Below are 12918 nucleotides of genomic sequence, written 5' to 3' on the forward strand. Positions count from 1 at the left end.
GAACACAAACAGGGGGAGCAGCAGGCGGTGAGAGAGGGAGAAGCAGGCTCCTTGCTGAGCAGAGAGCCCCACACAGGACTCGATCCCAGGACTCTGGGATCATGACCTGAGCCAAACCAGATGCTTAACCAACCGAGGAACCCAGGTGCCCCCTAAGCTGAGTCTTTAAAGTTGTGCTTTCACCTTTGAAAACTGTATCAGAAGTTAATGAAAAAGTAAGTATGCTCATAATAGTCATCCTTTAAAAATCTTCCTACTTCAGGGGCGCCTGGCTGGCTCAGTTGGTACATGTGACTCTTGATCCCAGGGTTGTAAAGTTAGAGCCCTACAATGGGTGTAGAGATTACTAAAAAATAAAATCATGGGGCACCTGGGTGAGAGAGAGAGAGTGAGGGAGTGCGCAAGCAGATCACAGTCAAATCAAGATCCCTGCTCAGCGGGAGCCTGCTTTTCCCTCTCCCTCTGCTTGTGTACTCACTCTCATGCTCTCAAACACATAGACAAAATCTTAAAAAAAAAAAAAAAAAAAAAAAGAGTCCGCTTAGGGGCACCTGGGTGACTCAGTTCATTAAGTGTCTGATTCTTGGTTTCAGCTCAGGATGTGATCTCAGGGTCATGAGATCTGAGCCCTGTATCAGGATCTACACTCAGCAGGGAGTCTGCTGGAAGATTCTCTCTCCCTCTCTCTCTGCCCCTCCCCCTAGTAAAATAAATAAATAAATAATTTTTTAAAAAAGTCAGCTTAAATCCAAAACAAAAATTGTACTTAAAAAGTCTATCATTTATTTTAAGGGGCAACTTACTTTTGTCCTTATAATCAATTCTGTACATGTAAGTTTCCTTTCTCAAAAATGAATCAAATGAACAGTTTACAGATTTAAAAAGCATGTAAAACGTGTCAACTGTACCTCAATTTTTTTTAAGTAGGTGCCTCACCCAGCATGGAGCCCAACATGGGGCTTGAACTCACAACCCCGAGAGATCAAGACCTGAGCCCAGATCAAGAGTCAGATGCTAAACCGACTGAGCCACCAGGTGCCCCTTCCATTTTTAAAAAGCAAATACAATAGGTTATAACACATAGTACTTTCAGTTTTCTGGATCTTGCTGCAAACTTTATGAGACAGAATGCCTATGGTGCAGTTTTTTAGAAGATTTTTTTTTTTTTTGCCAATTTTAAATACAGTTTTATTTAAGACATTGCATTTTCCACTTAACAATACAGTGCTTATAAAGTGCAATGTTTATTTCCTTTCCCTGTGCACATATTCCATATTCAAGTATCAAGAATGCCCAGTTTTTTTTGCTATAGCAGCTCAACATTACAACTGCCATGGAATTTGCTACAAATTTGGGTCCTTTGAATATTGTGTGTGGAACAATGCTCAACCTATTTATTCTCAGATTGGTTTAGTCAACCTCTTCAATGGTGGGCCCAGAGGAGGCACCACCAGAGGGAGGAGCTCCACCACCAGGGAAGCCTCCAGGCATTCCTCCTGGCATGCCCCCTGCACTCTGGTACAGCTTGGTGATGATGGGGTTGCAGACTTTCTCCAACTCTTTCTGCTGGTGTTCAAATTCTTCCTTCTCTGCAGTCTGGTTCTTATCAAGCCAGTTGATGATTTCATTGCATTTGTCAAGAATCTTCTGTTTGTCTTCATCATTTATCTTGCCCTTAAGTTTTTCATCTTCAACAGTTGCTTTCATGTTGAATGCATAAGACTCAAGTGAATTCTTGGAAGACACCTTGTCCCGCTGTTTCTCATCTTCAGATTTGTACTTCTCAGCTTCCAGGACCATGTGCTCAATATCTTCCTTGCTCAAGCAGGCCTTGTCATTAGTGATGGTAATCTTGTTCTCTTTTCCTGTGCTCTTATCCACAGCAGAGACATTGAGGATACCATTAGCATCAATATCGAAAGTGACCTCAATCTGAGGGCCACCACGAGGAGCAGGAGGTATGCCTGTGAGTTCAAACTTTCCAAGTAGATTGTTGTCCTTGGTCATGGCACGCTCACCTTCATACACCTGAATAAGCACACCAGGCTGGTTGTCGGAGTAGGTAGTGAAGGTCTGTGTCTGTTTGGTAGGAATGGTAGTATTATGCTTGATAAGAACAGTCATGACTCCTCCAGCAGTTTCAATGCCAAGAGAAAGTGGAGTGACATCCAACAGCAGCAAATCTTGAACATTTTCAGATTTGTCTCCAGAAAGGATGGCTGCCTGGACAGCTGCACCATAAGCAACAGCTTCATGAGGGTTGATGCTCTTATTCAGTTCTTTTCCATTGAAGAAATCTTGGAGAAGTTTCTGAATCTTGGGGATACGGGTAGAACCACCCACCAGAACAATATCATGGATCTGAGACTTGTCTAACTTGGCATACCCGAAGAGCTTTCTCTACAGGGTCCAGGGTGCCACGGAACAGGTCAGCATTTAATTCTTCAAACCGGGCACGAGTGATAGAGGTATAGAAGTCGATTCCTTCATACAGAGAATCAATCTCAATACTGGCCTGGGTGCTGGAAGAAAGTGTACGCTTAGCACGTTCACAAGCAGTACGGAGACGACGAACTGCCCTCTTGTTTTCACTGATATCTTTCTTATGTTTGCGCTTGAACTCTGCAATAAAATGGTTGACCATTCGGTTGTCAAAGTCTTCTCCACCTAAGTGGGTGTCTCTAGCTGTGGACTTAACCTCAAAGATCCCATCTTCAATAGTAAGGATTGACACATCAAAAGTGCCACCTCCTAAGTCAAAGATCAGCACATTCCTTTCAGCTCCAACATTTTTGTCTAAGCCATAAGCAATAGCAGCAGCAGTTGGCTCATTGATGATTCGAAGTACATTGAGACCAGCAATAGTTCCAGCATTTTTGGTAGCCTGACGCTGAGAATCATTGAAGTACGCAGGTACTGTGACAACTGCATTGGTAACGGTCTTCCCAAGATAAGCCTCTGCGATTTCCTTCATTTTCGTCGAAACCATAGAAGACACCTCCTCTGGATAAAAGCTTTTTGTCTCTCCCTTGTATTCTACTTGGACCTTGGGCCTGCCAGCATCATTCACCACCATGAAAGGTCAATGCTTCATATCAGACTGGACAACAGCATCATCAAATCTCTGTCCAATCAGGCGTTTGACATCAAAAACTGTGTTAGTGGGGTTCATTGCAACTTGGTTCTTCGCAGCATCACCGATCAATCGTTCAGTGTCCGTGAAGGCGACATAACTTGGGGTGGTCCAGTTTCCCTGATCATTGGCAATTATTTCCACTTTCCCGTGCTGGAAGACACCCACGCAGGAGTAGGTGGTGCCAAGATCAATGCCAAGTGCAGGTCCCTTAGAAGAAGGGACAGCAATCCAAAGATCTAGCCCCTGTCTTCTGCTGAGAAGAAGACAGAAATCCAAAGATCTAGCCCCGCGTTCAATGAGCTAGAAGATGTTTTTGAGACAGAATACAGTTCTGACAGCAACAGTAATCTACACTCTGACAGTCATTACTACTACATATGTGACAACTAACCCCTTTCACTGCCCCTCAGTATTTGTCACCAAGGACTATAATGCAGGTCCTTCTCTGTCACTTAAATTAAGAAAAGACAAATGTACCTGTGAGGTTTACTGGTTCCTGGCTTTGTTCACTTTTAAAACCAGATTAGCAAACTGGTTCTGTAAAGGGCCAGGTAGTAAATAATTTAGGTTTTGAAGGCCACATTTGGTCTCTGTCACATTTTCTTCTTTGTTGGTTTTTTCCCCCAACTATTTAAAAATGTAAAACCCATTCATAGCTTGAGGGCCATATATAAGCAGGCAGCAAGCCAGATTTGGCCCATGGGCTTTGAAGTCTGCCAATCCCTGGTTTAAAAATAATCTTTTCCTGGGGCACCCAGGTGGCTCATTCATTAAATGTCTCCCTTGGGCTTAGGTCATGATCCCAGGGTCTTGGGATCGAGCCCCACATCAGGGTCCCTGCTGGGTGGGAAGCTTGATTCTCCCTCTCCCGCTCCCCCTGCTTGTGTTCCCTTTCTCACGGTCTCTCTGTCAAATAAATAGATAAAATCTTTGGGAAAAAAAAAAAAAGCCTTTCTTGAAATTTTTCTAAGTAAATATGTGGAAGTCAATGTTGATCAATAAACTAAACAAGGATCTCATAGAATTGGTCAATGGAATAGATGTTAAGATAAAGAAAGCAGGGGCGCCTGAGTAGCTCAGTGGGTTAAAGTCTCTGGCCTTCCGCTCAGGTCATGATCCCAGGGTCCTGGGATTGAGCCCCGCATCGGGCTCTCTGCTTCACGGGGAGCCTGCTTCCTCCTCTTCCTCTGCCTGCCTCTCTGCCTACTTGTGATCTCCCTGTCAAATAAATAAATTAAAAAAAAAAAAAAAAGATAAAGGGAGCAGTGAGAAACCTATTAGACAGAATTTAGTGGTTTGACTAACAGTTAAGGTCATATGAAACTACCAAGTATGAAACCACACCATTTATTTAAATAATCTCACAGGAAGATGAGCCTTACCGGTAACCCAAAATGTACTGCCTTCTTCACAGAGTGTTCTAGCAGGACATAGCTATCAGATCTCTTCTGCCCCAGCACATAAAGCCAGCTCTGGTAAGAGAAATCATCAAAGTATATTCTAACAATGATAACGGTTAACATTCTATTGAAATATCAGCATGGCTATAAGAACGATTTAACAAGGGACAAGATAAATCCTTGAAACTACTCTTTCACGAAGTATGAACCTAAATGAAAACCAGTGAACACATTAAAACTCAGACTAAGCTAAACCGTCATTGATTTTCACCTCTGACAGCAATGAGTGGCAAGTGTTCCGTAAAAAAACCATGAAGCTCCCATACGGCCTTTAATTGAGAAATCGAGATTCTCAGGGAATGTTCAATGAATTCCGTGTTCTCCTTCTGCTTGGTGCTCATGCTTTCACAGGACAATGTCTCCTCCAGCTACCAGGTGTCGCATACACCTTTTTGTTAATACCAATGTTTAAGGTGGTAGCTTTGGATTAAAATTTTAGATAAGAAATGCCTCCCAAAGCAAAACAGAGATCATGGATTAAGAAAGATAATAACGATAGGTTGCCTTTTCTGAATTCTGCTAACTAGTTTCCTTTCACTGCTAAGGGCCTTCCAACTGCAAAACAACCCAATTCAAATGACGCCATTCGAAGGCCAACTCAATCCACAGGCAGAACTCCCGAGACAGGAGGGGGCGGCTCACCAAGCAATGCTGGAGACACACATGATCGTTGGACTCCTGGGCAATCCTAATGGCCTCCTGCAGGGCGAGCTCTGCCTGCTGACTAGAGAAAGACCGAACGTTAACAACTCATTAACAATCACAAACATGTCCAAGCAATGTAACAGCAAGGCATCTGTACAGTAATTCATCTGAATAGAAGCCTCTGGGTTGGAAGTTGTAATGCCGAGCTTATTCCGCTTATTCTGTCAGAGGCACTTCCCTCCCCCAGCAGCAAGAAACATTCATAGTAGAGACACAGAACAGGTCCTTTCTAAGGTAGATTTCTACTACAAAGGGCAAGAAGGAATGGCTTTTCTCCCCCCCCCCCTTTTTTTTTTAAGATTTTATTTATTTGAGAGAGAGAGAGAGCATGAGAGGGGAGAGGTCAGAGGGAGAAGCAGACTCCCCGCTGAGCAGGGAGTCCAATGTGAGACTCCATCCCAGGACTCTGAGATCATGACCTAAGCCGAAGGCAGTTGCCCAACCAACTGAGCCACCCAGGTGCCCAGGAATGGCTTTTTTTTTTTTTTTTAAGATTTTATTTATTTATTTGACAGAGAGATAGATCACAAGTAGGCAGAGAGGCCGGCAAAGAGAGGGAAGCAGGCTCCCCGCTGAGCAGAGAGCCCGATGCAGGGCTCGATCCCAGGCCCCTGAGATCGTGACCTGAGCCGAAGGCAGAGGCTTAACCCACTGAGCCACCCAGGCACCCTGAGGAATGGCTTTTCTTGATCTCTAAGAGTATTTTAATTGTCTACCCCTAGGAGGAGGGGCAAGGATAGGATACAACATTTCACTTTTCACTGCACTCCCTTCCCCATTATGTGAATTTTTTCTTTCTTACTTTGGTAATTTTTCAAAACCAGTTTTAAAAAGTATTTTGAGGATATTCACTTCTGAGATTCTTTTTCTGTTGACATGGCTCCACTCCATCTAAGATGTCTCCCTTAATCTCAGATTCTGTGGAAATTTAGCCAACTATCCTTGGCCCCACTGAGCTTTCACCTCTGAAAACACCCACAGAAATACTATCTGTAACCCACATTGCAGTTCTTAATTAAATACTACTGTGTATCACTTTCTATTTATTTAATCTGTGTTAATTTTATTTCTTGAGATAGCTTATAAGCCCAGAGAGAGCGAGCTCTTAAATTTTGGGTTTCCTAGTGGCAAGTCACAGAAAAGAAGTTCTATAAATGCAGGGCTATGGAAGATTTCAAAATCAAATCAGAAATTCTATGGGTATTACTTATTTTGGAAAAATTTACATAAGGAATTTTCTTTAAAATTAGCATAAGCCTCATATAACCCATTTTAACTGGGGAGAAATGGATTGTTCCTTAATAACCACTGATTTGAATAGAGGTCAGAAACAGGGGCACCTGGGTGGCTCAGTCATTAAGACTCTGTCTTCCCACCTTTGGCTCAAGTCATGATCCCAGGGTCCTGGGATCAAGCCCCACATGGGGCACCCAGCTCAGCGGGAGGCCTGCTTCTCCCTCTCCCACTCCCCCTGCTTGTGGGCCCTCCCTGTCTCTCTGTCAAATAAATAAATAAAATCTTTTTAAAATTAAAAAAAATAAATAAACAGGTCAGATACATCTTTACCTATTTTACATTTCTTTTAAATTCCTTTCATTGTTGAGATGCAATAGGACATAATCTACCTGAGGACATGAAGCATATCATCACCCACAGGCCCTCAATAAATATCAGTTGATTTAACTTTACTCAATATCTGAAGACCAAATAAATAATGGTAAGTTAAAAAAAAAAAGAGGGGCACCTGGGTGGCTCAGTGGGTTAAGGCCTCTGCCTTCGGCTCAGGTCATGGTCCCAGGGTCCTGAGATCGAGCCCCGCGCATCAGGCTCTCAGCTCGGCGGGGAGCCTGCTTCCCTCTCTCTCTCTGCCTGTCTCTCTGCCTACTTGCAATCTCTGCCTGTCAAATAAATAAATAAACTCTTAAAAAAAAAAAAAAATATATATATATATAGCTTCAGCTTTTAAAAAAAAAAAAAGAAAGAAAGTCTTTTGAGAGAACTGTATAGACAGTATGCTAAAACTAAAGAGGGATTACTAAGGGATTACTTTTTCCAGGGAGGAAGAATAGTTAGATCTACCAAATGGTAGATTCCCAGGTAGATTAAGACTGCTTTAAATCTCTATTCAAATATGAAGTTAGTAGAGGCTAGGGAGGGCTGACCTGCCACCTTATCATGGACGGAGTGATCTGTGCATATATTTGGAGGGGTATCCCTTATTAAAACAACAGCACTCCCCAACCCTATTCTCATCTATCACCTTTGTGTATTATGTTTAGTGTTTTTTTTATCATCTACCTCCCCACCATAAATTCCATGACAACAGAGTGTTTTTCCCTTTTTTTTGCCTCCTGTACCCTCAGCGCCTAACACTCTAACACAATGCCCAGTACATAGCAGATGCTCAGTAAACAACTATAATGACTTCCAAGAAATCTTCACAAGCCTAAAAGCTAAGTGACAAAGTTTTACACAGGCCACAGCTCCAGGACTAGAATCAAAGAAGCTAATGGAGTACATTAATTAGCAATTAACTTGATGCAGTTAGTTGTCTCTCCTATTGTAAATATATAAATTCTGTACACCAACAGACTATTTGTATCTAGGAGGCTGAATACAAATTTCCAAACCCTAGCAGAAGCTGTTTTGAACACAGAAATCAGTTAACAGTAAATACTACAAATGATATTGCTGTCTATTATGAGAACATAAAAAAGCAGAAGTTTCCGATTAAGAGGCTGTTATAGCTGGGCAGACAAAAAGAAGTTGATCAAAAGATAACATAGATTCTCATAAAACCATGTACTTTAGAGTAGACTCGAACCTTTCTGAGTCCAACTATCAATCTGATGCTTGAATTCCCTTTCTGACATCTGGTCTAGGCTTGAGCACCTCGCCGACCCTTCCTCACAGGTTCCATGTGGGACCAACTTCCTTACCATGGGCAAAGCACAGCCCTTCCCTTGTACTCCCCGCTTTTATTCTTCTCGAGGAATTGCACTCTTGGTCATCTAAGTTTTCTTCACAGGACCTTTTATGACATAAACATGCCGAACACGTGCTTGGCTAAATCATGTTCTCTCTAGGTTCACCATTCTCATATCCTTCCCAAACAGTTTTCCATGACAATGTCTTGGAATGCCTACAAGGAGACTGTCCCCCACACCAGCTCCAGCCTATGTCCCTTTGAAAATGTGATGATCAGATATAGAATTTCTGACCTAAAAAGCAATGGGTAGAAGTCTCAATTCTTGAACTTTGGACATTATTATTTCCATTAACACACCCTACAATCTCTACTCAAAAATGCCTGTAGCAGAGACCACATTTCTCTCAAAGGAGAAAAAGCCGTGGGGGCGGGGGAGAACCCTTTTAATTAATAATTCACTACCTTTTCACCCTTATTCACATTATTTCATTGTTTCCAAAATACCCTCCATGTTTTTATCCACATAACTCTATTTACTAATTAATAATTGGGAAATCATCTTATTTTTATTCATTAAAATCATAAGCATATCTTAGCAATGGGTAAGCCAGCATCACCCCACTGAACTGCCTGAATTCTATCCAAAAGCACAAACATGTGGCTTTTAGCAAGCTGTATAGAGTTTTAGCCAGTAAAAGTATTACTTCCTTTTGGCTTTTTGAAAAACTGAAAATAGCTTTTGTACCTCAATATTACCTCCGAAAAATCCTTTTGGGAATCTCTGGCCTAATGACCTAATTTCCTTTTAACTCAATGGCTGTTCTTAGAAGTAAGGAAGAGGCCGTGCACGAAGACAGTAATGCTCAACAGTGACACTAGGGGGCAGACTGCTTAAGCAGAAGATTTTTGTCACCTTCTGTCCAGGGAAAGTGCTTCCCTCTCTGGAAGTTTAAGTTTGAGAATCTCTTGGGTGTCTGCGGGGACTAAAACCTGCGGACTCACTAGTGACCGAATCGGCAGTGCAGGGCAGCCAGGTTCAGTGCAGCGTATCTCAGGCTCCGGCCGTAGCCCTCCTCCCCGTTACTTTTGCTTTCGGCCCCAGTGAGAATCAGGCGATCGAAATAATGAAGGAGGCTGTGTGTGGAGCTGAACACGTCTTGGACCCGGAGGTTGTTTAAGTAGCTGAGATAGTGCTGAAACAAGAAACAATGCACGTATTTTAAACGTTCGGCTTCCTCCCGCGTGAGGCTAATTCAGAGCGTCCCACTGGCTGCAAACACCGGTGTACCCCCAGCCCTCCTAGCAAGACGGCTTAGCCTAACCTTGCCCCACAGGCGGGATAAAACAAGTTCAAGATATAGTGGTTTGTTTCCTCCTTAGGGAGGCCCCAAATGAAAAATGGGCACCCCATTAGGACTCGCATCAGAGTTTTATCGTAAATATACATCCACTATGCCACCGCTTATATTAGGTGATGGGGTTGGGGGACTCACTGAGCTCAGGCATTGAGAAATACTATGAGCTCAAATTAAAAAGATTTTAATTCCTGAGTTCACATAAAAATTACAAAATTAATTTCTGTAAATGTCCAAGTCATAACACAGTGAGTCTTTAACTAGTATACTAAGTTAATTATCTTACAATTATTTTGACACTATGTTCATTTTGTTTGATTCACTGAATTAAACTCCCTCCAACAGGCAGATCCAAATCAGATATATTTCTGCATGTGAATAAAGACATCAAATCCAGGTACTACTCTACTAAGAAAGTTTGAAAAAAAAAGAAAGAAAAGGAAGTGTTCAGGGTAAAAAATCCAGTAAGTAATGGAATTATTTGGGGGAGAAAAAAAAACTAATAAAAGAGAAAGGAAAAGAATTTTTAGCCCCCAAACTTGAAAAAAATAAATCAATCTAGTCTATCATCTGTCCATTATTCGGAGCCTCAGAGAGACAAAGCATGAACAAGAACAGTAATAGACTGAAGAAACTCCTAATGGCGCAGAGGTGAGTTTTGGGAGGAAAAGCTTTGTGACCTAGGCTTGTTGACTTGCCAACATTTCCTTTGAAGAAATGGGGCCAACAGGCCAGTCTTCATTTGCATGGCTCCTCAACCCCTCAATATAGAGTAGCCTCACTGGGGCTTTCCAACTCGAAAGACTCACCGCTTCAGCAAAATCAGGATTAAATTTCAACAAGTTGTTCAGTTCTTTCTGCAAAGATGCTGGAGTGAGGGCTTTCGTCTCATCATTCTTTAACAAAGAAGCCTGAAATTTAAAAATGACAGCTCAGTGGAAAGACATATATACGAGCCAGCATGCCCTATATCCTTTTTCGTAGCCACTATCTCCTCTTGACCACACAAAACAGTCTCCTCTTTCTAAAACTCAAAGCCTTCCAACTACCTCTGCCCAGTCGCATGCTCCTTGCATGCCCTACAAACTCCTGCTCCTTTTTCAGGCCCCAGTTGAGACTTCTGCCACTTGCTTGTATCACTTCCTAGACTAGGTAAGGTCCTGTAAGTCCCTACACGTGCCCATAAGCCCCCTGAACTAACCCTTCCTGCAGTACTTTTCAAACTACATGAAAAGTACCAGTATGACCCAACCCAGCCCGTGACCACCCTCATGACTGGTAGAATATACCTCCATCCAGCACTGCCAGGGGCCTCATAGCACTCAGGTGCCCTACTCCTGGTTAACTGTGTCATGTAGATGGTGCCAGCAAGGATTATACAAAATATGTAGAAAACGAATTCTAAATTAAGTATTAGTACTTAACCTTGTTACAGACACTTCAACTTTACCTAGACAAATTTGTATTTATAAATAACAATTTCTTAATTCCATTTGAATGTGTTATATGTTATAGAAGATTCCAGAAACATGGAAAGGCATACAGAGGAAACAAAAATCATCTGTGACACCTCCACCCAGAAATAACACTATTAATATATCAGTGTCTTATTTCAGTCTTTTTTCTATGTGTGTGGGATATATATGTGATACATACATTTATACACTATACCATATATTTTTTTAAAGATTTTATTTATTTATTTGACAGACAGAGACCACAAGTAGGCAGAGAAGGCAGGCAGAAAGAGAGAAGGTGAAGCAGGCTCCCCCTGAGCAGAGAGCCCGATGCGGTACTCGATCCCAGGACCCTGGGATCACGACCTGAGCTGAATGCAGAGGCTTTTACCCACTGAGCCACTCAGGCAACCCTACACCTATACCATATTTTTAACAAAATTAGAACATGGTATATCACTTTACTTCCTGCTCTTTTCATTAATATTATAAAGTTTGTCTCATCATCAGTCTCTGAAAATATGATTTTTAAAGCAAAAGTATTAACCCTGTGACCATCATATTTATTGCAAATACTTTTCCCCATTTTATTGTTTGCCTTTTAGTTTTGTTAGAATGTGTTCTGACATGCAGACTTTAATTTTTATGTTGAAAAATCAAATGATCTTCTCCCACATGTTTTCTTCCATTGCTTTTATGTTTAGAAAGTCTTTCCCCACCTAGAGATCACTTAAAAGTTAATATGTCGTTCCTCCCAGTTTAATTACAGCTTTACATATTCACATTTACCCTTTAATCCATCTGTAAAGTACTGAAGTGTGAGGATGAGGTTAAGATCTAGCTATATTTTCACTTCCACACTTAACCAATTGTCTAGATGGGTTTTTCTAATCTGTTTGAAATTCATCTGCAGGGTGATCCTTTCACTTTTCATCTAGACCTAAACATTACACCTTTCTGCAGAAAGAAAAATTACTAACAAAATTAAGGAAAATTAGGAAAGTAGAACAAAAAACATCAAAATCCTATACTTGAAAACAACATGGGAGAAAAATATTCAGCTTCTGTTCCCAAGCAAATGAAAAAGTACAACTCAAAAGCACCAGCAAGAAATGTCTGTGGTAAAATGTACTGATGTCTGCAAACTGAAATGCATCAAAGATGAAATGGTGGCAGGATAAGCGATGTGCAGGTGTATGATAAGGAGAGAATAGAACAGAAATTGTGGTATCTAGGTGACAGGTATGTGGGTATTCACTGTGCAATGCTTTTCAACTTTTCTTTCTGTTTGAAAATGTCCATAATAAAATGTTAGGGAAAGAGAAGTCAGTCTTCCAAATCAGGTTTTTGGGCTGTGTTAGTCACACACTATTATAAAATGAACATATATTGTAACTTTAAGAAAAATAAAATCATGGGGCACTTGACTGGCTCAGTCAGTAGAGCATTCGACTCTTGATCTTGGAGTTTTAAGTTCAAGCCTCATGTTGTGTGTAGAGATTACTTAAAAAATGATATCGTTTTAAAAAAGACTGAAAAAGAGGGGCGCCTGGGTGGCTCAGTCGGTTAAGCCTCTCTCTGCCTTCGGCTCAGGTCATGATCTCAGGTCCTGGGATTGAGTCCTGCATCGGGCTCTCTGCTCAACAGGGAGCCTGCTTCCCTTTCTTTCTCTGCCTGCCTCTCTGCCTACTTGTGATCTCTCTCTCTCCCCCTGCCAAGTGAATAAACAAAATCTTTAAAAAAAGAGAGAGAGAGAAAATCACACACAAAATCATAAAGAACACATAATCACACTGCATTGTTAGTGACGAAAAGAGGACAGAGGACAAAGGAATAATGCAGATTCACTAATAAACCTACTAACAAGATAGCCACA

General features: G+C 41.5%; 1 protein-coding gene and 1 pseudogene across 4 annotated transcripts in view; both read right to left on the minus strand.

Annotated features, from left to right (window-relative positions):
• ANAPC5 (anaphase promoting complex subunit 5) overlaps positions 1–12918 on the minus strand; it is a 44485-nt gene that overhangs the window by 16833 nt on the left and 14734 nt on the right. For all 4 annotated transcript variants that reach the window (XM_032309043.1, XM_032309042.1, XM_032309041.1 and 1 more), the window contains 4 exons: positions 10395–10496; positions 9233–9423; positions 5239–5320; positions 4519–4608 (listed from right to left, as the gene is read on the minus strand). In XM_032309043.1, coding sequence (XP_032164934.1) covers positions 4519–4608; positions 5239–5320; positions 9233–9423; positions 10395–10496 — 465 coding nt within the window. The remainder of the gene's footprint in view (positions 1–4518; positions 4609–5238; positions 5321–9232; positions 9424–10394; positions 10497–12918) is intronic.
• Positions 1156–3187, minus strand: LOC116571304 (annotated as a pseudogene).

The sequence above is a fragment of the Mustela erminea genome, chromosome 13 (genome assembly GCF_009829155.1).
Source record: "Mustela erminea isolate mMusErm1 chromosome 13, mMusErm1.Pri, whole genome shotgun sequence".
NCBI lineage: Eukaryota > Metazoa > Chordata > Mammalia > Carnivora > Mustelidae > Mustela > Mustela erminea.